This window comes from Gavia stellata, chromosome 3, assembly GCF_030936135.1.
Source record: "Gavia stellata isolate bGavSte3 chromosome 3, bGavSte3.hap2, whole genome shotgun sequence".
NCBI lineage: Eukaryota > Metazoa > Chordata > Aves > Gaviiformes > Gaviidae > Gavia > Gavia stellata.
Genome location: NC_082596.1, coordinates 66,359,257 through 66,385,889, shown reverse-complemented (window position 1 = coordinate 66,385,889; position 26,633 = coordinate 66,359,257). Strand labels below are relative to the sequence as shown.

General features: G+C 45.3%; 1 protein-coding gene across 2 annotated transcripts in view; it reads left to right on the top strand.

The window, feature by feature from the left end:
• The window catches only part of RIPOR2 (RHO family interacting cell polarization regulator 2), a 34,026-nt gene extending 7,393 nt beyond the window's left edge, over positions 1–26,633 (top strand). Inside the window, exons 7-22 of one of the 2 annotated variants that reach the window (XM_059815428.1) lie at positions 197–260; positions 4,536–4,579; positions 5,986–6,111; positions 7,385–7,533; positions 8,577–8,706; positions 9,258–9,404; positions 10,740–11,429; positions 14,032–14,216; positions 16,018–16,186; positions 17,645–17,780; positions 18,706–18,867; positions 19,855–20,013; positions 21,083–21,285; positions 22,782–22,865; positions 24,974–25,064; positions 26,533–26,633. In XM_059815428.1, the coding sequence (XP_059671411.1) occupies positions 197–260; positions 4,536–4,579; positions 5,986–6,111; positions 7,385–7,533; positions 8,577–8,706; positions 9,258–9,404; positions 10,740–11,429; positions 14,032–14,216; positions 16,018–16,186; positions 17,645–17,780; positions 18,706–18,867; positions 19,855–20,013; positions 21,083–21,285; positions 22,782–22,865; positions 24,974–25,064; positions 26,533–26,633 (2,640 nt within the window). The remainder of the gene's footprint in view (positions 1–196; positions 261–4,535; positions 4,580–5,985; positions 6,112–7,384; positions 7,534–8,576; positions 8,707–9,257; positions 9,405–10,739; positions 11,430–14,031; positions 14,217–16,017; positions 16,187–17,644; positions 17,781–18,705; positions 18,868–19,854; positions 20,014–21,082; positions 21,286–22,781; positions 22,866–24,973; positions 25,065–26,532) is intronic. The other variant, XM_059815429.1, reaches the window with a different exon arrangement.

Sequence of the window (26,633 nt, the reverse complement as noted above, 5' to 3'; positions counted from 1 at the left end):
CGCAAGCAGACATAGCTCAGCTGCCATTTTTAGGGGCAGACCTAGCTAAACAGCAAGGGTGGCTCTGGCAGATTGATTTTATTGCAAAATATCTTTCATTTGCATAACAGATGCTTTTCTTTCTAAATAAACCTTTTTTAAAAAAAAAGGTGAAAAGAGGGTTTATCTGACCTCACTATTCTCTTTTCCAAAACAGAACATGTGTACTATAGAAGCAGAGCTGGAAAACCTATTGGGGGAGTTTTGCATCAAGATGAAAGGTAATTGCCTTTTCACCTTTCCCTTCTTGCTCCCTGAACAGCAGTGGTCTCTGCGCACGTTAGCGAGGGCATCGAGACATGCTAGTTTGACGTGTATTTATGATAGGTGTGGTTTTCTCCCACCGCACCCGTTGCTGAGCCTTCAAACCCCCAACTTAGACCTCTGCCCAGTGGAAAGGATCACAGAGCCAGGAACATCAAAGCTTACAGAGGGATGCTTCTTGTTTTCAAGGCTAATTACGTCCCACAAACACTCCTCCCAACAGCCAAAGCAATTCAGTTTCGAAGGCTGCTGGACCTTTTGCCTCTGTTTCCATAATCCTTTAAGAAGATGACTGGGAAATATGTGAATGCCCGTGGAGCTGAAGTTCTAAATACTTTCTTAATTTGACATCAGCTGTTTCCAAGTCCTTTACTTTTGCTGTTTCTGACTATTACTATTTTTGAACAAATGTAAAAAAACAAAGAGCTTTTTTACACTAGATAACTAAAAACACCTAGATAACTCAGTGGTGGCATTCACCTTTCCGTTTTATTCCTTGTCTTTATGACAGGGGACTTTAGGGGTTTGAATACAATGGAATCAGTTTTACCTGAAGCCTCAGTGAATCACCAGGTATTGCTAATGCTGTTATCCCTTTAAGGCTCAATGTCTTAAAGAAGAGATTGTGGGGGGATATCTTTTTTGGATCTTTAATCACTGGCATGAAAATAGTTCTGTAAAACAAAATCAGCATCTAAATATTCATGCACTCTTAATTCTTCACTTGAAATCTTGCCATTTAAAAAACCCACAGCATTGCTGGTGGAGTTTTTAGAGCTCAGAAATCTCATCCAGGGTTTTGATTCTGCTGGCCTTGTCACAGTTGTGTTTTAGTTTTGTCTTGTGGTTGAGCTGCGTAAGATATGATCTAGCTTAGATTAAGTTGAAATAGTTACTCCATGCTCCCATGTTAGAGAAACAGCAGCTGTTAGAGTTCTCCTAGCTCCATCCCACAGCACCAAACCTCAGGTTTTAAAGCCCCCGCTCTTCAGTACTGGAGAGGCAGTCAAAGGTGCATAGATGTAAAGTTACAAGATGGACACGCAGAGCCTGAGCCAGGTATTTCTATTCAAAAGCCCACAGCAGAACCGCAGCGTGGACATGCTGAAGGAGACACGAGGTCACGCAATGTAGAAAGGGAATTGCATCAAGCCAGGTCCCTTGGAGCATTTCCTTACTTGCTGTAAATGCAGCGCAATGTACGGTTCCTGACAGCAGGACACCTTGCAAAAGATGTCAACGGCATCGCAAATGACTGGGCTGAAAACGTCTGGCCCTTTCTCTTTCGAATGCCCAAATCCTCCAGCAAAGCTCCAGAGCTCTCAAGAAGCCAGGTGCTGCACTCACATGCAGGAGCAGAGCACAAACCACAAACAGCAGTTACTTCTGAACACAGTTTTCACAACATAAAGAAGCCCAAATTAGAAACTAGCAAAGAGAAATGCCATATCATGAAGTATTCTCTAATTAGGACATCTAAGATTTCTATCTAGCTAATTTTCCCTAGGAATAGGAATCCCATAGGACAGTCTAGCCATTGCTGTTGCGAAAGTTCACAACAGCACTAGCCCAAAAGCCTGCAGATCATGCAGCAAGCTTCCCCCTTAGGTTATGCTGCAGCATATCCAGCTAACTTTAGGATCTAACTTAAAATCAAAGCATTCCTCTCCCTAAAGCTTATCTGTTCCTAGCCATTCCAGTGAAAGTTATTTTTATTTTGTGCCCTCTGTCACTTACACTGAAAGCAAGCCAACCTACACCGTGCTGTCAGGAAGCAGGGGACCCACGTTGTGTTTTTATGACTGATATTTAAAAAAAAAAAGCCTAATCATTTTTCAAAGTAAAGATTATAAACTTGCCAGCAGGCTTTGATTACTGGTCAGGATTAATCAGCTGTTGAAATTAAATAGGGAAACCCAGTGTGGAAATTTAGAAGTCCCTGTATGGAATCTGCGTGTCCTGTTCGGATGTTTAGGGAAATGCCCCTATACCTGTTGGAAGGGCCAGGACAGCAGGAGGTGAAATGCCCAGCCATTTCACACAGGGGGAGCGATACGCTGGCCTGACGCACCAGGGGCTCCGCAACACCGAGCCCAGCACAAGCACCAAAGTCCATGTGTCCAGCATCCTGTACACGAGCAGAGCTGTACGTGCTGCGTGAACTGATGCCTTCAGCTGGCCCTGCCAACAAAGGACACTAGTGCCCTGCTACCTTACCACAGCCATGTAATGGCCCTATCCCCTAATTACTTATGCTGAAGCCCCAGGAGCAACCTCCCATCCCATCTGGCATTACAAGCCCAGGACAGTGCTTTTACAAAGGTGTGACATTTGAAATGGTACAATAGAGCCATTGGGTCCTGCCATACATTTAGGCCCTAAGGGCCACTCAGTTACCAAAAAAGTCCCTATCCCCTGTAATCAAGTCAGCGCTTCGCCCCTCTTCATCAGGCTGAAGGCGCTTGACCAGCGCGTACCACTGCAGGAGCTCAGTTCCAGGTTCACCTCTCCTGCCGCTTCCTTCTGTGTCCCTCTGCCCCAACCAGTGCCTGGTTGGGTCAGTCACTGCTCACAGACCTCAACTCCGGACAACGTCCATGTGGAGTTTTAAGCTGTGTTTCCTCACCCTCCCACCCCATCCACTGAGCAAAGAAAGGACCTTTTGTTTTCCTCAGATACTTTCAGTGATGTCCCAGCAGAGATCGAATTCACTTATAAAAGCATGCCTGGGGAGAGAGAAGCAGCAGTGGAGTGCTAGTAAGCTTAAATTATTTATAAACAGTAAATAAATTAGACAGGAATTGGTAATATGAGCTCTGCGCAAGGACCTCTCTGTTCTGCTGAACAGTAAGATGAGTGAAGAAAACTCTTTTCTGGTCAAAGAAATGGAAGAGGAGGATCAGCGGATCACAGGGACAGGCCATGACTGCATGCAGGAGTCTTGTTGCTTCTACAGTCCAGCTAGAAAGACTAATTCAGCCCAGTAAATAAAGCCAACATTAGGGTTCATCTTACTTGCCTTGATTTTAACACACCCATGTATGTTCAGCCACAGTATTGTAGGATAAATGCAGACCAAAGACCCCAGAAAGTTTATTTTCATTCCTTTCTCTGCCACAGGCTTTGTGTATGTCCTCAAACTGGTTTCTTTGGGCGTTGCAACACTAGAGGCAACACTTAGGCTTACCCAGGCAAAGCTGGGTAGATTTTTGTATCAAAACAAGTGCAGTAGCTAACTACTGAGAACTGTGAGAAAGGAGATGTTCCCTCTGTGGAGGCAGAGGATTAGGTTAATGAAAACCAAGCAGTTGCATCCCGTAGAAGAGGTCACCAGCCCAGGAGAGGGATGGTAACTTCCCTGGGATTTCAGCATGGTCCCTCAGGAAACTTTCATTTCATGTGCACAGTGCCAATATAGAAATAGCATCATCATGCCCTACCTTTAAAAAATAAAAAAATCAAGCAAACATATACCACAACTACTTTGCTGCACTATTTCTCCCCCTCTGGGGAAAGATGAGATAAATCTCGTATTACAGATGTCAGTCATGTTTCTTGATGTACTTACTATTGAAAGATAATCAGATCATATGAGAATGATAGTGTTATGGAAATGCCAAACAGAAGGAGCCGCTCTTGTTCCTATTAAGATGTTCTAAAAAGGAATCTGCGTTAAAATGTATAGCTCGGTCTGATTAGTGTTAAGCAGCAAGCACTACATGGTAATCAGCAGCTCGCCTACGCAAGGATGCTAAGCTTGGTTTCTGAAGCCAGATGACATCAGGAAGCTGTTTCTTCTTTTTCTAAAGTTACTGCAGAATAATTCAAGCTGTTGTAGGAGAAAAAGCTGGGAAGTGCAAATCTTTGATATGCAAGGAACCACAACGTGGTTGGACTTGATGGTCTTGCAGGTCTTTTCCAACCGTCATGATTCTGTGAATTCTATACCAAAAAAAAAAGAAAGAAAGAAAATTAATATTGAGGGTGGGGTGGGGTGTTAGTCTTGGTTTGGAGGGCGCTAAGGCAGCAGTAAGAGGGGGGTTAAAAACACCTCCCGCCGGAGCGGCTGCCGGGGGGCTGCCGCCCTCTCCTGTCCAAGCGCGGCAGCGGCGGCGGCCCCGGGCACCCCGGGCACCCCGGGCACCCCGGGCACCCCGCACCCCGCTGCCGGACACCCCTGCGCTCGGCTGCCCAGGCCCTGCCACAGCCCCTCCCTGTCTTTTTCTTCTCAGGTCTGGCTGGCTTCGCTCGGCTCTGCCCGGGAGATCAATACGAGGTACGTCTGCCTTGGCTTATGGTTTGTTTCACAGCAAAAGAATCAAAAGGAGATTTTTGCTGCTTTTTACATTGCGATGAATAAAGCCGTTTCACATCAGCACACCAAGAAACAGCTATTATTTTTCCTGTATATGCTCTGAAAAACCTTGCAGTTCTCTTTATGTTTGCCTATGTCAGGGCATCTGTCAGAAGACCTCAGAATTGTATTCAGAGCACTGGATGATGGCTATTTGAAGAACTACAAGCTTTTTCTTTTTTTACTTTTAAAAATTCAAATTAAAAAAAGAACAAACCCACAAGCAAAACCCCCTTATTTTTTAAGTGTCTCCCAGAATGAGGGCATGCTTCTCACTGTCTTATTCGTGACAAACATTTCTAATTCCCCTGGAAAAAAGCAGGTGCCCCATCCCATGTAACGCAGAGCAAATTGAACAAGTCCTTGCAAGCATCCTTTACTGAATGTTTAGGCTTTACTTCATCATAAAGCAGAGCAGCACAAAGACACAGAATAACCATTTCTTGAGACCCAGATGTTACCTGCTGTGAGGCTGTGTCAGGATCTCTGGTCGCTGCAGTGTTCCAGCGGAGAACATCAAGAGCAGGTTAATTGGAGATGGATTAAAATAGAAGTCTCCAGCTCTATCCGGCACAGAGCTAACCCTGCAAGAAATTTGCAGCAGCTTGATAATGGATCCCCCCCAGCCTGTACTTCCCAGCTGTCCTGATCATCGATTCATTTGTTCCCCCTCTCGTTCCCTGTGACAAATCTCTCCTGCCGCTCTCATGCCTGCAAGCAGCATGTGCATCCTCTGCGGGGCCGATTAGTTGGTGCAGGCCTCTCCCAGCTGGCCCCGCAGCCCAAAATGGACTTGCTGCTCTTACCGCTTCAAATTCTGTTACTGCACTGTGGGTCTCATTCATTTCCATCACCAGCCAGCCAAAGTCTCGCAGCTGGGGAGGCCTCTGATGGGAGACGGCCAAAAGCTCACCTGCCCTCTCCCCTGCCTGGGAAGGCACCAGATCCACCAAGCTGTAGGTGTTAGGAAAGGCCACAGGGGCTTTCATCCTGCCCTCCCAAATCTCCCTGCCCTCCCTCCATCCCAACTGCTTTCCCTGGAAATAGAGTTAAAACTCCTGCAGCATCTTTGTTATGAGTCATCTAGTTATATGAAGGTGAAAGCTGCGTTGAGGGGTGCCTTACCAAAAGGAGTGATTAGGAGAGCTGAGAGGCAGAGGTCTTGCAGGATAGACCTTTTTCCTCTGGCTCGATGGGAAGCAGAAGGGCAGCACCTACACCACGAACTCTTCCAACCTACTTCAGACCCTTCCCCCAATTCTGTTTCTGATATTTGTGCATCAAGAGAGCAGATTTCTCAAGAAAATAAGAGGATTTTTCTTTTTCAGATTTTCATGCGTTATGGTCGCCAGCGATGGAAACTGAAAGGCAAAATAGAAGTGAATGGCAAGCAAAGCTGGGATGGAGAAGAAATGGTTTTCCTCCCTCTCATTGTTGGACTGATCTCCATTAAGGTATGCATGCTAACTCCTTTGCCTGCAAGCAAGGCAGGAGTCAAGAAGCTGCTTTCTCATGCACCATCAGCAAAAACGCAGCAGAATATCATTAAACTCTTTGGAAATGAGCCATCGTTAGTATTTCCAAGACACCTACTAGAATGAAGTGCTCTAGTATTGTCCAATCTAGATGCTACAAGACTGTAATCAGTTTGGGAGTCCTGTGGGAAAGGTTGTCCTAACTCTCCCCAGAGGGGTGTCATAGCCATACTAACACAACCTTTGCCTCACATCACTCTCCAGCAACTCAGATTATTTGCACCAAAGCAAGGGAACACTAGAAACCTGTTTGCTAACAGTATTCAGGAAGACAACAGCAATTAAAAACCCCAAACCAAAAAAATCCCACTACTGATGAGTTTTTTAATACTGCTCAGATAAAAGAGCTGCATCTGCTGACCTGGAGATATACATTAGGCTCTCATTTGAACACACACAGGGCCAGTTGGGCATAAGCTGGAACAGTCCTGAGGTCCAGCCTCACCACCCTGTGCAGAACAGCAGTGCTACACTGTGAGGTAGCAGTGCTGTGAGGTTTCTGCTCACAGTAAGATGGGGGTGCATAGAAAAACCACTCTGACTTTTTGGCACCTTCCTAGAACACAGCAGTTCCCAAAATTTCTTAATGAAAGTCCCTCCAACTCCATGCCCTGTCCCCCAGGGAAAGAACAACTTTTGCAACTCCTAGCAATCAGCAGCGACTATTCCTCCTAAACCAGAGTCTTTACATCACTGCTCCATCCCCTCATTGCCCTAGAGTTACAGGAGATGAAGACATAGAATAGGGCTCCATTGGGAATTACTAAGTAGGCCAGCTACATCAGGAGATTGCCTGACATGAAAATTGTCAATTGCTGAGAGAATATTAGACAGGAAAACATCCAATATGCTCTCCCTGTTCCTACTCTTCCCTTGGGCTCTGCTTATGGTCACTGCAAAAGACCAAATACAAGGTCGGATAGCCCCTTGGTCTGAGCCAGCATGGTTGTTCTCTTCTGACACCCATAAAAGCATAAAGAAAACATAGAAGCATAATCATAGGCAACTATGCATTTATTAAAAAAATAATAAATCTGAATTTTCCCCAAAGTTACGAAGATGCAACAAACATAGTAATGCTTTAGAAGCCTTTTCGGTAGGAGTCCAGGCCAGAAAATCAAAACCATTGCCTTGTAATTAAGGATTGCAGTGCCTTGTATGGTCCTTGATACCCTGTTCTTGTCTCTTACAGGTCACAGAAGTTAAAGGACTTGCTACTCACATCCTTGTGGGAAGTGTTACCTGTGAGACAAAAGACCTGTTTGCAGCTCGGCCTCAGGTGGTTGCAGTAGACATTAACGACCTTGGCACAGTAAAGCTGAACCTTGAAATCACCTGGTAGTAAGTAGAGCTGGTCGGTTGGTCAATCAATCAATCAGTTGTAAAAATTCAACTGAAGAGAAAAGGTCCATGTAGTCTCTTCTCTCCTTTTTCCTCCCTGCTGAGGCAGATGGGGAAGGAATTGTGCCCAAGTTTGGGAGATGAGAAATAGTTCATGGTCAGCCGCAGTATTCTCATGTTACCTGTGACAAATGGGGTTGTACCTAGTTTCTTAGTTGTGCCTATTTCAGCTGTTACAATAGGTGTGGTGAGTACTGACATTACGAGACGTGTGAAACAGATAGTGATGAGAGATCATAGAATTGACTAAAGTGTATACTTCTTCCCCAAGCTCAAGAAAGGGACATAACTGAGTCCGTATATATTCGTTATTTTTTTTAATATTAGTGTAAAGTTCAGTGGAGTTGCCCTGGATTTATGCTAGCCTAGCCAAGTTCAGAAGTTGTCCTATCTTTAAAAGCTGGCTTTTATGGGCATCGTACATGGCCTGAGGGTGGTGGGAAATCTCCTAGAATTGTCCATCTGCATTGGTAAGCATAGGTAGCTGATGGTGTTAGGATTCAAACCCAATTCTCGTGGCACTTTAATAAAATTGGTAACTGTTACTTCTGAAGGAGCATTGATGCTTTTAGCTTTTACAGTCATGTATCCTGTTTCTTGTAATGCAATAAATGTGAAGACAGCAATAACAGTTACTGGTTTCCTTTATAATGCAACAGCTCTATTAACAGTAGAGCACCTTTGTCATTAGTGTGACACTTGTCAGCTCAAATACAAGAATACTTTTCATGTGAGAAGAATAACATCGGACTACACTACATAAATGATTTCTGAGACTAGAATACTTTTATCAGAACCGAAAACCACACTTCTGAGCCTGCTGTCTAATTAACATTTTCTTTTAAACACTTCTGTTAAAAAACTTGCTACCTCTGGGTTTTGATGTGCTAATAAACCACCTTTTCAAAAATCCTTTCTATGGACCTGAAATTCCTTCTTGCTCAGCCTAACAACATTTTTTTTCCCTGCCTGTGTGTCCGTAGTCCCTTTGATGTTGAAGACTTGACCCCATCCACAGGAAATGTGAGCAAGGCATCTGCTCTCCAGAGGAGAATGTCCATGTACAGCCAAGGCACTCCAGAAACACCAACCTTCAAGGACCACTCATTCTTTGTAAGCTCTGTTTCGCTTCATGTTTATGTAATGAGAAGCCCTAGAGCAGTTCAAACACTGCAAACGCTTCATTGCTTTACACGTTTAAGCTTTTTTTCCCTGGTTCCAGCAGGTTGCCTTTACAAATACTTAGAAAGCAAGTGCATTCCTAGCTGCTAATTCTAAAAGGTGACTATGATCCTGGCATCTTTGAAACTATGTGGCCAGTTATTGCATACCTATTCGTCTTGCCTGACTGCTATAGTACTTGAATAATCTTTATGAAATGCATGTTCATTTTGTAACAGTAACAACCATTATAGCACTAGTATTTTTAATGCATCCCATGGTCAAATTTGCCCCTGTACTGAAGATATTCACAGGGTGCCATTACATTTTGCATGAATCAAATTCTGAATGCTTAATCAGGACTGTGTATTAAGCTGAATAGGCCATCTGTACAGATGTGAATTTTAGAAGTGCTGCATCCCGTGCCTGTAATTTAGTATTCTGCTACAAAGCATTCCTTAAACTTGCCCTTCCTCACACCCTGTTTGCTTTAACTGTTGAAGAAATGGCTGCATCCCCTGCAAGACAGGCCAAAGTTGACAATCTTAGATGCTCTGCAAGACACTTTTTTTGACAAGCTTCGTCGCAGTCGCTCTTTTAGTGACCTGCCATCACTCAGGCTAAGCCCAAAAGCAAGGCTAGAGCTATATGTGAGTCCTGGTTTTCGTTTGGTGAAGGATTTTTTCAGTCCCCGTGTGGCATCTCTATTCCCATGCATGCTTCATGTGTTGCTCTCTATTGTAACTCACTCATTTTGCTGACTGATTGGAGGGGAGAACATGACTGTAAGAGCCCATGCTGCTCGCATAATATCAAAGTTCCTCATGGTTTCTACAGGGATAATGATCAGATCTGTGGGTGGAGAGCAGGGCAGGAATACACACCAACATGGTATTGTTAAAAATGGCCTGCTACACTGATTGATGTTATACATTTGCCTAATAACTTGACTTTCAGATGCTAAAAGCATACCCATGTCGAGGGAAGGAAGAAATGAACCTTTGAGTAGAATTATGTTTAAGGAAAAAAAGCTGCTAATAGTGCTGGGAAAAAAGATGCAAGTTTTGGACACTTCAACCTTCTGCACCTTACCAACACGTGAATGCCTACAGTTCTTTCCAGCAAATTGTCAGCAAAATAGTAGTTGCCTTTCATCTGTGCTGTGCATTTCCGTGAGTTGGCCACATAACAAAGCAAGATTTGTAGGTCAGATAGGCAGGTTATGATTCCAATAGTGATTTTTCCCCACAGGTCAGTCAGAGAGATGAACATGTGTATATGCTGTGATCATTTTTGGGTCTGTATACGCTGTTTTTGCTTCCTAAATTATCAATGTCCTCATCAATACATGACCGCACAAATTATTCTGTTGCATTTCGGCAGAAACTCATGTTGAAGAGGAATCCCATGTAACTCATGTTCAACAATTATTAGAGATATCCATGCCACATGCAGAACATACTTTCAACAGAAAAGAAATAGCATAGTAATATCACCATTAAAATGCCATGACACTAGAGAAACTTTTTGAGCAAACTGTGTTAAATTTTAGGGATTGCTATTTTAGAAGTCAGAAAAGAAATACAACGGAAATCTATAATGGGTACAAAAATGCAGCCAGGGTGGCTTAAGTACAACCCCATTAAAAAGAGACATGCTGCAGGAACTAGAGCAGTGCAGTGGAAATGCTGTCAGGGAATCTGGTAGGACGAGCAGAATTCGGGTCTCTGTTCTGGGACTTGCTTTCTAGAGCTCTCTGCTTACCAGAGATGCTGATCCCAAGTTTTTCAGCAGTTTTCCTGCCGAAATCAGGAGCCACGCCAGATGAAAGCAGAAGCTGGATTTGAAATATTTTCCCCACTTCTCAAGTCTTGAACGCTTCTTTAATCTTTTTCCTTGCATTTTTCTTTCCCGGGCACATACTGTGGGGTTCTTTCCAGTGCTGTATGAAAAACATTTTCTCTCTTTCTCTATTGCCTTTTCAGTCGAATTTGCCAGATGACGTCTTTGAGAATGGAACGGTGACTACCGAGAAGCGGCCTCTTTCTTTCACTTTTGGCGACCTGCTTTACGAAGACCGTGTGCCCCCTGCCAATGCAGCAAAGTCCTCTTCTGCTCATGTCAGCTCCAGCCCTGACATCACTGCGACCCCCAGCCAGCACCGAGCTCTCAAGTCCTCCAAGAGCTCAAGCCTGGACTGTAGCAGCAGTGACTCCCGCAGAGACTCTGCCGCCGAGCTGAAGGACCTGCCATCCCAGGGAGAGGGAGCAGTGGTTGAGAACAAGGCTACCCCCAGAGCAGCTCCTAAAGATTGCCAGAACAACTCTGATGCTGGGAGCGATCGTGTCGTTACAGAGGCAAGCGTTCCGGTGTCTCTCCTGCAGGACACGGATGAAGGTTCAGAGCTCAAGCCCGTGGAGCTGGATACCTATGAGGGCAACATCACGAAGCAGCTGGTAAAAAGGCTTACATCAGCAGAGGCACCCATGACCCCAGAGAGGCTGCCGTGTGAGGGATCGATTAGTGGGGAGTCAGAAGGATATAAGTCTTACCTCGATGGAAGCATTGAAGAAGCCTTGCAAGGGCTTCTCTTAGCTCTTGAGCCACATAAAGAGCAGTACAAAGAGTTTCAGGACCTGGACCAAGAAGTGATGCGTCTGGATGACATCCTAAAAGTGAGTACGTTTTCGGAAAATACTACCCTAAAGAAAATCTGAGCGGGTAGAATCTCTTCCCCTTCTTCACAAACATTGAAGTAGAGTTTTTAGAGATCAGTAAAATTCCTCAGTAGCAGTAGATTTGCTCCTGCTTGGAGCATCCTTTCACAGTGTTGCATTTTTAAACTTGTCTGCAATGTGCTTACCATAGCCTTGTATCCTCAAGCAATGGATCTTTTAATCTACTCGAAACCTGGGGAAAGAGAAAAAAGTGCAGTGGCAGAGAGGTCATTAAATTACACCCTTCTCTGAAGAAACCACTTGCGAGCCCATTGCTTGTGCCATGCTGGAGGTCAGATTATAGTCAACCTTCTGCTTTTAAAATCTATGGGTCACATCCTCAGTGGGTGTATGGTAGCATACTACCCCTGAGCTCTGTAGAGCTGTGCAAAACTACACATGGCCTTGTAGCCATAGAAGCTGAATTTTCTAAATTGCCAAAGCGATTTAGAAGCACAGGTCTCACTGAAGGTTGCCATCCCCACATTGCCTAGGCTTTTTCCAAGCCTTTTCCTTTTTCCCCCATCCATTTTTAAAAGGAGAGACATCCTGTCATTACACCAGGATGGACAGAACATGTTGAAAATTAGAAAGAAGAAAAGGGTTTTGCATGTGTGTTGTTAATATGTTTACTGCCAATCACTGTGATTTTATCTCCCCCATGAACTCATGACGCATTACTGTGCAAAGAATATTATATGGGAAATAATAATTTCAAATGCTTCATATTCATATGCAAGTTGGTCTGCTAGTCATTTAAGCCTTGTCATTTAAAAACACAGCTGAGGAGGAGGGAGGGAAGCACTTATCCTTCAGCATTATCTTTTTACAAAGAAACTGAATGTTAACATCTTTGTTTCCATTGGTGTTTGCAACTGCATTATACTTTCCCAAATTAAGTGCCTTTTTGACAGCCTGCAGCCCCTGTTTCTTGCACTATTTCCCAAAGAGGTTCAAGCACGCAAAGCTACCATTACTATTATTTTTTAACTTCGTGGCTGCTCTGCGGCTTGTACAAAGAGGTCAACTACGCAAACAGCAGTGGGACAATGGAGACTGTTTATTTACACTCCTTTTATCAGAAGTTAAAAGGGACAGACTTGGGATAGGGGGGAAGAGAGAGGATGGACGCGTGCAGACAGGATTCCTGCACGCTGGAGAAGGATGCCTTTTCCAGATCTGCTTTACGTCTGTGTGCTGCCTATTGATCAGCTTGCAGACCAGCACTCCGCATCGCCAGCGGCTGTGCTGGGCTCCCCATGCAAAAAGGTTGAATTGGAATCCAGCTGAGGCTGAAGAGATCTCTCTTGGCCATATCAGATGGGCAGAGAAAAGGAGAAGCCCACATGTTGCTGTTTGCTTTTGCCTGAAGAAGCTGCACTACCAGCCCTGAAAGAAATGGTAGCTAAAACCATCGGTGCTGCAGAGGACCCATCTGTACAGCACCCATCTGTGTCACAGAGGTGTTGGGAAGTGTGTTTGATCAGCTAATGACTGGACAGTCAGCTTAAGGTGTCAAACACGGTGAGTGCTAACATATAACCATTATAGCATTAATATTGTGTGCAAGCAAATTGGAAACAAAACTCCAAGCCTCCTCAGCTGTGGAGCAGCGGGTGCTGAGTCTGAACTCGGAGGCCAATGCATTTCTTTCTACAAGCTGAGACAAAGTCCTGGCTCCTGGAAGATGTGGACTGTGGAACGGCACTGGTGGCTCCTGGCTGTTTCTGATCAAATAACCACATAGTGCTACAGGCGGTGGTCATTGCACAAACTGACGGAGGTGATCCCTCAAGTTACATCTGATCCTGCAAGGTGATCTTGGAAGCAACTCTGTGGGCATGTCTGGATGAATCGCCACATGGGACCAAGGCAACAGCAAGACTTCCGTCACATTTCTTCCCAGCAGTGAGATGGGATGGCTTCCCCCCTCTCTAGCAGTGTTAATTTCCGAGTTACAATACTGCCTTTCTCTGTCACCTAGGAATCTAACACATGATTGGCTTTTCCTTGATAAGCCATGTGACTTCAAAGGCCACAAAAGTCCTCTCATCCCATGTATAAATCTGTAGATATGGCACCAAATTCACCGCTGGCTAAGCTCCATTGGAGTTACATCTGGGATAAATCTGATAGTGCCATTGGATACATAGAACTTGGCTTCTGTATGGAACAGCAGTTATGGAATATGCCTTCCCCTTTCAACTTCCAGTGTGTTAATTGCCATCTCTCCTTTTCGAGGATGCCGAAAGCTGCATCACTTGGATTCAAGATGTACTTCTTGTTTCTATAAAACACACCGAGTTTTGTATTTGAGGGTTTTCCTTTGGGGAAGAGAGGGGGTAGGATGGGGAGGGGAGGAGGAAGGGAAGGGTTTTCCAGTTCTCAGGCTTTGATTGTATATGCTATGAATATGAAGATTTGAAATGAAACACCCAATAAAATGAAGTTTTAAAAATAAAATGAAGAATTTGAAAGTTTTAAGCTTTATCCTTTTTTTTCTTTTCTGTCAGTAGTAGCTAATGTCTGGGGTTTTCATTGGTTCGTTCTGCCTTTGCAGTGCAAGCCAGCAGTAAGCCGAAGCAGGTCCTCCAGTTTAAGTCTAACAGTTGAAAGTGCTTTAGAAAGCTTTGATTTCCTGAACACCTCTGACTTTGATGATGAGGATGGTGGTGGTGTGGAGGTTTGTAATGGTGGAGGAGGTGCAGACTCAGTATTTTCGGATACTGAGATTGAGAAGAATAGGTAAGTTTGTAGTAACTGCCAGCTATGCTTACGCCAAACGGATAGCCTAGCTCTTTGCTGCTAAAAGGGGATCCCGGTGCACACATTATTCAAGGAAGACTGACTAATCCTTGATGAGTTTATAGGGTCAGAGGGTTCCCCATGGCTGCTGCATACAAAATCTTTAGCTTCCAGGATCATTTTTTTCCTGTTCAGATATATGCAATCTGTCCTCCAAAGGAGAAGGGTAAATTAAATTAAGCTGACATCAGTACTGGCAGACCCTCTTCCTTGACATAGGTTTGGACCTGGCTTTCCTTGGATGTAATTACTAATTCCTCTGTGGTTTTTCCCCCCCTCCCTTTGTCTTTTCTCTCTAGCCGAATGAGTCTTTGCAGTGGATTAAACTTGTCAGTAACAGTAACACAGGGCCAGATTTAAGCAGCATGGTGTAGGTTTCCTTTGGAATGTAAGAGTGATGACTGGTACTCTGTTCATGGCCCTGCGTGTTACCTGCCCTTTTTTCATCACTTTTGGTCTGAGAAAAAAAAGAAAGAAAGAAAAAAAAAAGCTGTGCTGTTTGTGCCGTGGTCTGCCATTGTCATGTGACCTTAAGATGCTGTGTTTCAATCATTAGATCCTAAAAGCATGTTTGCATCCTCAGAGCTGACATGATGCCCAACAGGCACATAAATGGCACTAGAGCTGGGACCAGGGAGCTATACTTCTCACAGCTTGTTGTGGCCTGTTTAAAACAATTTTGAGTGCGAACAAGCAACCACCATGCAGTTCCCATCATCTCACTGCATATCCTCTTTCCAGAATAAGACTTGGTGGGAAGAAAAACTTGGAAAATTGTGTTGCTTGCTAAACTGGCACTCTGAGCTCAGTTCAGTCTGCGTTGATTTAAGGATTTAACCAGGCACTTTAGCATAAATTTAACTTAAGCAGCAGAAATTTAAGTTACTTGTAAGTTAACTTAGAACGCAACTAAAATCTTTTAAGTGAAAGTAGAAGTTAAAATTTCCTTTTTTCCCCTCTGGCTTATCCCCGGACAGTGTAGATTCCCGCTTCCATTTTTAGATATGTAAGTGTGTGACTCAGTATAAAGACTGCAAGTGTTGAAACTTCTGAAACTTGCAGCCAAATACACTTGCCGTCTGGGGACTGACCTCAGGCTTTGCATTTAAACATAGGGAGGACCATTTGGACAAGAAGACAATGTTGGAAATAATGATTTAAAACACAGTGAGGCCAGCTTCATGCTCTTAGAGAAACAATTGGCAAAGTAAACTGTACGCGCTGTGCCTAAAACAGCATATGAAAACATCATGTCTCTTACTCCAGCAGTGGTTTTCCTTTCCTTCTGCAATGAGCATTAAATTTGGCACCAGGAGAACACTGAAAGCACAGAGCTGTTCTTAGCAGCTCGGCGCTTGGGATGGCACAAATTGTAATGGTGCTTAATCCAGAATGACTGGGGAGGTGGTTTACCAACAGATGGGAGGAAACACTGTCACCACCAAGCGACAGTAACTGGGGGTTAAAAAGTCTTGCTGGTGAGCGCATCGCATCGCTCAAGGCAAACCAGCCAGGGGACAGAGAGTGGTCCCCTCAGTGGGTACAGCCTTTCCGCGCCCGGCCAGGGCAGCACTGCTCCTTTGCGATATGATGTGTTCATCGCGAGGTTTCTGGCTGCTTTCAGCTCTTCTGCCGTGCTCGTTGCTCGTCGCCCTGAGTGCGCGTGTGTGTGTGTCTGCTGTGGCTGCGGTCAGCCCTGCACTGACCTCCCTCCTCCCTCCCTCCCTCCCTCCCTCCCCAGTTACAGGACGGAGCACCCAGAAGCCAGAGGCCACCTGAGCGAAGCTCTCACCGAGGACACGGGCGTGGGCACCAGCGTGGCCGGCAGCCCTCTGCCCCTGACCACAGGGAACGACAGCCTCGATGTAACCGTAGTTAAGCACTTGCAGTATTGCACGCAGCTCATTCAGGTACCGGGCCCAGCTCATTTGGGGCATATATTTTAAAATTTTTCCTGCAGGCACCGGTGTGCCTGCAACATGGGGTAGGAGCAGGCTGGCAAGGTCAGCGCTGCTGCTGGGAGGCGGCGGGAGCGCAGGGCTGGGACGGCCGCTGTGCTGGGGTCGGAGGGTGACAGCCTTCACCCGCAATGGGAAAAGCCTCCATCGGGTCCACCCTAGCTCTTCTCGGAGCAGACCTGCTGTGCAAACTACAGGGCGCTTTGCAGCGCTGCCCAGCAGACTGACGGGCAGCGCAGCCGACGGCGGGGGCAGCTGCTGCTCTGGGTTAGAAACACCCACTGGCTTCACTGGGAGGTCCTCAGTGAGAGCGCGGCCCGGTTAAGGCAGCCCATGTCTTCAGAGGTGAAACAGAAGCCCGTGGCTCCACTGTTTAACCAAGCCCCAGACAAGGCTGTGATGTTCAAAGATTAATTTCTGCATGTGAGGTGGAGAGATTGTCTGCAACAGACACGGTGAAAGCAGCACACGACAGCCCCTCTGGGACATCAAAATGTCTGTTCATGCTCACAACTAACTAGCACAACCTTGTAGAAGGTTTTTTCAGAGCTCAAGCACAGCAAATGGGATTTTAAACCTCCAGCAAGTGAGGCCATGAGGGTTTTCCTGACGAATTAAAACATTGCAGCATCCTCTTTGCAATTATTTGACTCTTCCATCTTAGATATGTTTAGCTTTATTTTCCCAAAGCCCACTGAAGCAATGCAGAGTGAGCCTGATTCCAGCACCCTTAGTGCTGAGCTGGACACTCTGCTGACTCACAAGTATGAGAAAAAGGGAGGTTTTTGGCTTAAATACAAGGGTGCACAGTAAATATGCAGTTGGGGGAGGCAAGCTTGAACTCGGTCCACACACTGAGGAGATTTGATATGAACAATATTTACACGGACTGCTGAAGAAAACGTGGATGTCAGCAGCAGGGAGTAGTAGGAAGGGGAAAGCACCAAATTATTAAAGGCACCTGGGTAGTTGATCAGAGCTGAAACAGAGTGCGGAAAGGGCAACCTGTGGTCTGCCCCCAGGCAGGTATGTCCTGAAAGTCCATGGCCTATGTTATGCAAAAGTCAGACTAATACTCTTTTCTGGCTTTAAGGCTTATGATGATGGATTCCTTTAGCTTTGCAGGTGTATAAATCAGAAATTGCTTATGCAAATGGCTGCTTGGATACTCAAGTGCCTGGATCTGGATGTAGATGTTAAAGATAAAAGCAACAATGCATATCAACTAGGACCATAAAATATCACGGAGACAAAAAACTTCTGAAGTTAAGGAGATCCCATGGTTCCAGGCAATGAATTTGCCATTGCATTTCTTCAGGTGCTAGTTGTTTTGGAGGGTTTTGTTTTCTTCTGAGGTGGTTTTTTTGGTTCAATGACTCCTTTTCCTCCCTTCCCATTTGTCTCCACCAGCAAATTGTGTTCTCCAGTAAAACACCGTTTGTGGCAAGAGACCTCCTGGATAAGCTGTCCAGGCAGATCCTCGTGATGGAGAATATCGCAGAGATCAGCACTGAGAACTTGGGAAACATCACCTCTCTTACTGATGGTAAGAGACAAGTTAGGGGGTTTCCTTCTGAAAAGGGCTTGTTTGGGCACGCATGCCTGCTGAAATAATCGCAGTGCAGAGCTCACCATCACTGCAGGAGATGCCACCATAGTAAGGGCCGACTCACAGTTACCAGCAGACCAGCAGATGTAGCAGTCACTACAGCAGGTCAGGGACCTTACTCTATCTTCAGCGCTGGTATCCAGAAATAAGCAGGTGAGAAGAGAAAGGACTTCTTACCCTGCTTGATGTGCAGAAGATGGACAGAGGTCATTGCTGTGGTGGGATGGGGATGCTGCCACCTCTGAAGAGCCATAGTCTTCCCCCACCTCTCTTTCCTGAGGAAAGGCAGGATCTGCCTTATACTATCAGAGGCATAATACAGCTCCTCGAACATTTTATCTGTTTTATTTTTAGTCATCTCTATGGAGAATTAGTTATTTTTCTTGTTGTTGCATCTATTTTAATACCTTAGAAGAGTTTGACAAACGCTTAGTTACTCACTCTTGTGAACACTAAATACACCATGGTGTATTTACTTTGTTTATCAGAAAATTGAGGCAAAATTGAGTGACTTACCCAAGGCCACAGAGCAGTGCTAGGACAGGGTTCAGTCTTGTGCAGACCATTTGCGGTATTCCCCTAGTATTTCATAGTATTTAAACGGATGAGACATCAGTGCCCGGAACTGGATCAGGAGCAAATTTTCTCACATCCTACCATGGGAAATGGAAAAAACACGTTACAAACTTGGGGTGAGCACATGATCACGCTCTGTGAGAGTAATGGCACAGGGCGACCCACCAAACAGTAACTGTCCATCGGTGGGTTGGGGATTTCCTCGACTCTTACCATCTTTTCTCTTCTGGAAGTCGATGCTTCCAGCATGGCTTTGTTACATCTTTCATTTTGTCTTATCCGCTAGCAATTCCAGAGTTCCACAAGAAGCTGTCACTGCTGGCATTCTGGATGAAGTGTACTGGCCCTTCAGGAGTGTATCACACATCTGCAGACAAGATGATGAAGCAGCTGGATATCAATTTTGCCACCACTGTGAATGAGGAGTGTCCAGGACTTGCAGAAACAGGTACCAACTACTGCAAAAAAATTGTGTCAGTCATCAAAATGGAGAACAGTTGTGTACTGGGCTTTACTCAACCTTCATTGCTTTGTTTTCCAACTCTTTGGAGGTCTGTTTGGCCATGGCTCCAAGATCTCATTTGAAAACTAATGCTACAACTCTTGAAACAGTTTTGGCCAAAAATAATCAGATCAGACTAGGAGAAAAAGGTGAGGTCAGCAGAAAAGAAAATATTGTTTTAAGGTTTATGAGCTAATCGGAAAGTAAGTCTATTCCCAAATACAGGTCAGTGAAGTAGGAATCCTCTCACTTAATTTTATGTGTCTGTATAATGTCCATGCCCCATTACAGTTCACTGGGATGGAATTAATACGCATCCAAGTGAGCCTGTCTGAGTATAGGTTCCTATTTGGAGTAAGATGTACCACATTGACTAGGTCTTCCTGGGCTAGAACAGGGATGTAGGGTGACTTGCTCAGACGTGGGCATCTGCATTGCAGAAGCCTACCCAGGGCAGTGTTCTTCTTCCTGCTCCATGCTACAGCTCTCACAGACTGTGCCTCAAACTTGCTTTCTGCATGCCACATGCTCACGCAGGAACATAAAAACAAGCAAAGCCAAATCCTGCTTCTGTGCGCATCTCCCCTACTTCAGTGGCATCGTGGAGATAAAACTGGCAGTGCATGTGGATATGTGTTTAGCGATTCGGGATATCGTTTGGGTAGAAAGGATGCTGTATGGGATAGGAAGCTGCACTAGCCATCTGTAAACTGGCAGAGGCTCATCCTTTCAAAGATATCCTCTGGTGATGAGAGCTAGACAAGGAGAAGGTCTGTCTAGCTTCTAACCTAACTGCAGTTGAGGTTAGAAATGTTGGGAAGTATCTGGCTTTGCAAATACCTTCCTTTCTTTCTGGCTTTGAAGTGGACTGTGGCATTTTGCCAGCAGCTTTTGCTCTCACTAACGCGTCCCTTTGTCTGTGGCTGCCTGCAGTCTTCAGGATCCTGGTGTCTCAGATCCTGGACCGGACGGAGCCCGTCCTCTACTCCAGCATGTCCTCCGAGATCATTACCGTCTTTCAGTATTACAACTATTTTGCCAGCCACAGTGTTAATGACCTTGGAAGCTATTTGCTGCAGCTCGCAAAAGAAGGTAGGGTGTTTAAATACTGGTGGCTGACGGGGGAGTACATCGGTGTCCTTCTGAGCTCAGCACAAAACAGTTCAGCCCTAAGGCTGATTTTACGAAAGAAGGGGGGAAAGGAGACAAGGAGGTGCCATGGATACTAAGTCTGAATACACCTGAACAGTTGTACATACCAAGGGAAAGGAGCTAATGCAGATACACCTTCAGTCATTTCTATTTTCGTATTCGAATGGGAAAAAAATACACTGAAAGAGTTAGCTTTTAGGAAATGGCTGATGGTAGTGGGCTGGGCCCAAAGTCTGGGAAGTTTTCTGTGCCTGCAGCTTGGATGACATTCTGGTCTTTCACCATCCTTTATGGAGAGACCTTCTGAAGTGCTGAGATCTTCTCAGGAGCGAAGGGATCACAGCACCTCAGTGTTTGGCAGGCTCTGCCACTGAGAGCTAAAGAGAGAAGCAGACGCTCCACAGACCATGCTAGGCTGCAACCCCGGGCAAGCCAAGTTTTCTTCTTCTCTATTTGAGAGAGAGTTTGAGGAGCCTTGCCTAGTTTTCATTTTTATTTGGGCATATTGGGGAGCTTTTCCTCAAAAACCTGGAAGGAAAAAGGCAGGAAAAAGGCATTTCAGCCCACCTTTGAAACACATTAGCCCTGGCTGTTGGTGGCAGACATCAATCTGCCTAGGGAAAGTTCTCACAAAGATGCCCTGGAAGGCAATACACTGGCAGTATTGGGTTTCACTTCTTATAGGGAGGATTTACATCTTCCAGCAGAAAGTAAAGTTTTGACAGGCAGGCCCTTAACCCTGGGTAGACGTAAGTGCCGCAGCATCCCACCTAGCCCATCTACTCATCTCCTCCTTTGGTAGAACATCTGAGAAACTGGCCCAACTTAAAGCCCAGGCAATTCCCTGTGCAGACACACCACAATATGGATCCATAGCAATTGTCAGATGGGGATTTTTCATGTCCTTTGTGTGTATAGTAAAAATTGAGGATTGCTAGCAGGGAACGGAGCAATCTGAAATATCGAGTGGATAAAATAAGTAACAAGGACCTTCCTCTTGCACTTCTAGCCTCTGTGGTTCAGGTACTGCAGTCAGTGAAAGATGGAAAACTGCAGCAAAATGTGGCCAAAATAAACTCCAATAACCTGCCACCACAGCAAGAAGTTTTGAGAGCTTTGGCTTTACTTCTCAATGAAAATAAAAATGAAGTCAGCGAGACTGTGGCATCACTTCTGACAGCTACCGCAGAGAACAGGCACTTCAGGGAGAAGGTAAGTGGCAGAAAATCACCTATCGCATAAGAGACCTGTATCATCATGACATTTTTTCTGCCTGTGTGTCTCAAATGTCTACGCATATAAAATAATTGCTCCAAGCTTGATTTAAACTGATCCAGAGGGATTTTCTGTCTAATTTTTCTGCAAATATCCAGGTCTGTTTCTGTCGTTACGCCAGTCTGCTTCTACCTGTTGTTACACTAAACAGGTACTAACCAAAACTCTGCAAATACTGAGTGATGTGCTCTCCAGCTATCTTCCACACTGCAGCATTTCTGCTGGCCTGTCTCAGACTTGGCTTCAGGCCAAGGCTTGAAAGCAGCAGTCCCCAGCATCATCAACGTGCAAAGATGTAGGTCTGAGATTTTTACTTTTTTCCCAAAGGAGGCTGGCATCTATGGGACCTCCCACCATTTCTGGAGGGGATGGACTGCCTCAGGCAAACACAGCTCAGCTGTGAGATCTGAGATTTGAGTCAATCAGAGATGCCAAAGACAACTAGCAGCGCCAGATTAAACACAGAAATTAAAGAGAAGGGAGAAAAGGAATACGAAGAAATTAGGGATTGGCTTCTACCCTTTCATGGCAGACCTTTCCCTACTATCCTTCTTGTTCCTGGTCAGGAGAGAGTGGAAGAAAAGGCAGTTGGAAGAGGAAGAGTGGCGGAAGGAAGGCAGAGGGAGGAGAAAAAGTAGCTCACTCTTTGCTGTTCTTCTGTTGATCGAGTCCCCTCTTTGCTTGCCCTCTCGCTTCATCTTCCATTTTTGCAGCCTCTTGGTATCTCATACCATCCTTCCCCCTCCCCAGCTTCATGGAGGCAGCATCTCACGGAAAACATAACCATCTCCTGTAACAGGCGTGTGTAGCTGATACCTGGTTCACTGCCTCCAGGAAGGACCACAAGGTGCCTTGTGCTGCGGATGAGTTCCTTGCGCAGACAACTGCCACCGAGATTTGCTGCTCACACTGGTTTTGTTTGCTCAGTAATAGCTGCTAATTTCTAGGACCAAGCAGTAAACTGGTCTAGCAGCTCATGCTAACCTTGTAATAGTTATTTGCAGTCTCTCTGGGGTCCATCCCAGCCCATTCATTACTATCCCTACATTAGAGAGACCATCTCAAGGGTCAGCTCTTGAGCTACTTAGACTCTAACGCCCATTTAAAGCTCTTCGGCGATTTGTGCAGAAAGGCCTTCAAGGGTGCTGGATTGTGCTTCTCACTTTAAAGTGAACTTTTCCTCACCAAAAGCTGGCCTGAGACTACGGACTCCCACTGAGCTATAACTAGTGGCCTGGCCTGGATCTGCTGTAGGGAATTATCCCACCACACTACCTATGGCAGGGGCTGTGCCTCTGACCCACATGCTCACTGTCAGGGAGATGGGCTGCAATGCCTCTCTCTTCAGTAGGGTAGCAATGCCTCCACGCTCACCCTTCTGCTCCGCACAGGCACAGACATTTTCATTGCTACTCTTCTTTATCTGTTTTCAGGCCTTGATTTATTACTGTGAAGCACTAACCCAGCCCAACCTCCAGCTGCAGAAAGCAGCTTGCTTGGCTCTAAGATACCTCAAGGTAAGAGACAAGGAATTCAGTTGTGGCGCTTGGCTTTACTTTAAAGAAAGGACATCTGAGAGGTACAAACAGCAAAACAGAAATTACACTAGCAACAGCAGCAGTGCTTTTGTTTTGCACTGCTGCACTGCATCCTTTTACAGATGCTGTGCTGCTTGGGAATGGTTTAGAAGCTTTGTTTCAAAAACAGGCTCTGCAATGGTGACAAAGTTTATCTTTTCCTCCCTCTCATATTGATTTTAGGAGACTTACTTCCATATCACAGAGAAAAAAAATATTCATCTGCAGAGTACTGACTGAGAGCAGAAAAAATCATCCTTTCCCAGGATAAAATTAGCTGTAATGCACATGGATTGCAGCGGGAGAAGAGAAAGGGAGAGGCAGGTCACAGCTTATTTTGTGACACTGCACAGAGCAGCTGTAAGCAGCGAGTACAAACCATGCAGGCAAATAGCTGGTACATCTGGGTGCTCCAGCTTCAGCTAGTGTCTGGTACCATTTCTGCACTCCCTCCCGCGACAGGAAGGAAAAATGCTGCTTTTGTTTTGGCTGTATAGAGCCATGGGAAACAGCAGCCGCCCAAGGCCAAGTGGTATGGGACGTTGGGGCAAAAAACATATTCCGTGAGACAGACCCACCACAGACTGACTGTTTCTCCCCCAAAACTGTCTCCTGGAGAAGACGGCTCTAAAATGTAACTGCATCCCAGCCAGAACTGATACCATCCAATACATAATCCAATATTGTTTAAATATGAAAAAGCTCTGTTTTCCCTTAAACAAGATGCTAGCAGGCATCCCTGAGAGGCAATGGTGAGGGGCATTACACCTCTGCTGCATGCAGGGTGCAGTGGAGTTTTTGATCTCTCAGGAGAAGGCAGACTAAGACCAGTGGGGGGAAACTGGAGCTAGACACATTTAACTTCAGCAGTGTAGCGCTGACGCATCTTGAATAGAGAGAAGGGCAATTGCTGGGGAAAAAAAACTACTGAGGGGAAGTGTCATCATTTAGGATCTTCAAAGAAAAAGCTGAAGCATTTCTGGAAGATATTATTTCAGAGATGGGAATGCTACAATGGATAGGTGACTGTGGATGAGCTCACCCAACGGCAGTGTCATCCACATCAAACCACGCCAGCCTCACAGGGTCCCACTGTGAATCTCTGAGAGGTTTTGCAGATCATGGCAAGCTCTGTGTTTCTGTGGCCCCATCACTCAAAAGCATTCGAGCTGTAGTCACCAATATGCACCCAGCGCAGACTTGCCCTGAGTCAAGCACAAGCGACCACGATGAAGACAGGGTGGTGAGATTTAATGGTAACTAAGCCCTCATTCAGAGCATCGCAGAGCAGACCTATGCCCCTCAGATCAACAGGACTCATACAAACTCTGACTCTGTGGCTCAGCACCTCTTCCATGTGTCATGCTGGAGCAGTACTTGCCCTTCCTTTCACTCATCTCTCTTCTTGTCGTATTAAATAGCCTGCCAGAGACACTATGACAGCTGCTCTCCCCCAAGGCCTGACATTTTTGTAGCAGAGAACAGGATTATTCCTTTCTTTCTTCCCAAAATAGCAGAGGCAAGGCAAAAATGTGGAAATGCTGGTGAGCGCAGGTGTCGGTGAGGAGCCTGCGGTGAAGTGAGTGGGCTGGCCAGCCAACCTGCCCCTGTAGACAGAGTTAGGCTGGCGAGGACAGCCTTCTCAGACCTACCAGGTTTGACATGCTCAGAGTGAAACTCATTCCCTTGACGTCTGTCTCCCGTTCGTCTCCCTGCCGTACCCTTACCTTGGCACTTTTATGGCCTTGTCCCATGGCCCATCACCCAGCCTACAGTCAGAAATGGCAGATGTGGCTGGTCAGCCAGATTTATGCATGTAGCACATCACCGGGTAGGAAATACAGAGAGGGTCCACACTGACAGCAGAAAATACACCTTCTTCTAGATGCTCCCCCTCAGGGAAACCCCATTCCCCGTGTCCCCACCAAGGCCCTCTCCTTGGAGTAGGAAGGGCAATGCAGAGAATGGTCGCTATTTCCACACAAGGTTGTGAAATTAAACCACGGCGTACTATGCGGTGCTAATGCGGTTCTTTTTGCACTTCCCAGGCTGCTGAGAGCATTAAAATGCTGGTCACGCTCTGCCAGTCTGACAACGAAGAGATCAGAAAAGTGGCCTCCGAAACCCTGCTCTCACTTGGTGAGTTGCCTGTTTTAGAGCAGTGTTTCATTTTCTTTTTTGACAGAGCAGCATGTAAGACACCTGAGTTGTTATACAAATGGGAGAGATTAAATGGAAACAAAACTTTATACCTAGAGACTCAAACAGGTTAGAAAATATATATTCTTAGAAATCGTTCATTTTGAAAATCATGAAAATGGGGCAAAAAGAGAGAAATTGTATTGTGTGAGTCTGGAGGGGGAAGTGGAAAAGGAAGAATAGCAAAGAAGTTGACAAACAGAAATACTTCATAATGAATTTGAAAACCAAGCAGCCTTGAGGAGGCAGGACTGGCACACAGCCTGCTGCGTCTCATACACCCTCCTCTTGGGGATCCCCTCCCATCACCCCTATAGTGCCATTGTCACACTCTCAAGTGCCATTAGCAGTGCCAAGTGTTCATTTACTCTAAATTATCTTTATATGCTTATTTGGACAGACCCTAGCCTGCAAGTCCTCCTTCACACAGTACCTCAGGCACCTTGCATTGACCCTCATTTGTCCTTGAGACACCAGATACTCTGTTCCCTAACCTGTAATCTAGCTGCATAGCAGTGTGTGACTGCACGTGTGGCTGCACAGTTTCAGGGTACCAATACTTCAGTGGCACAGAAAAAATGTATTTTTCTGGCCTTCAGGCTAGGCATGAATTTCTCTTCCATGGGTGTGGGTATCCATTTGAGATTTTAGTTATGCAAATTCTTCAAACATACTCTCTTTCACTCACCAATTCAGCAGAATTCACTCTGCTGCTGGACGTGTTATTTCTCAGGTTATAAAATAACTAGCGCAGGGACACTTTTGTAAACTCTGGGAGATTGTACTGCCATTCTTCTAGAGGACATACAGAAACCATTTTGATTCCTAATGGTCAATTTAACACACTAGGCTCAATGCTATCTTCAGGTGCATATAGGTGACAGTACCTAGGAGAAAAGGGTTTGACAGACGCAAATAGTTAAATTTAGCAAACATACTGCTTCCTCTTTTTCAGCGGTATATAAGTAAAGACGTGGCTAGACTCAATTCTTTAAAGTGCCAGGAAGTGAGAAGTGGGTAAACTTTATATTGTCCAAAGTAGAAGTGGATAAACATCGTCTGCCTCGACTGTATCACAGCTGCAGCTGAGACCTTGACAAGCACCATGGGTCATTTAGTACGACAAGTGTACAGATACTGTCGTCTAATCATACAAGCCACGTCTGCTTCTGTTTTGCTCTAGATAAAACCAGCAAATTACACGAGAAAATAAAAAAAATAATGTGAACATTCACAGCATGCTTAATTTTTCCAAGTAATTTCTGAAGTTGCCTTCAACAAGATAAATTTTAAGAAGGGGAAGAAGTTACCAGCAGATCAGTACTTTCTAACAGCAGAGAATCCAGTATTTTAAGTGTTGTAGGGCAATGATATAATACATTATTATGCTTTAACATTTTGTGTTCAGGTGAAGATGGGAGACTGGCATATGAACAGCTGGACAAATTTCCCCGGGAATTCGTTAAAGTTGGAAGCCGCCGTGGAACTGAAGCTGCCACAGCTTTTTAG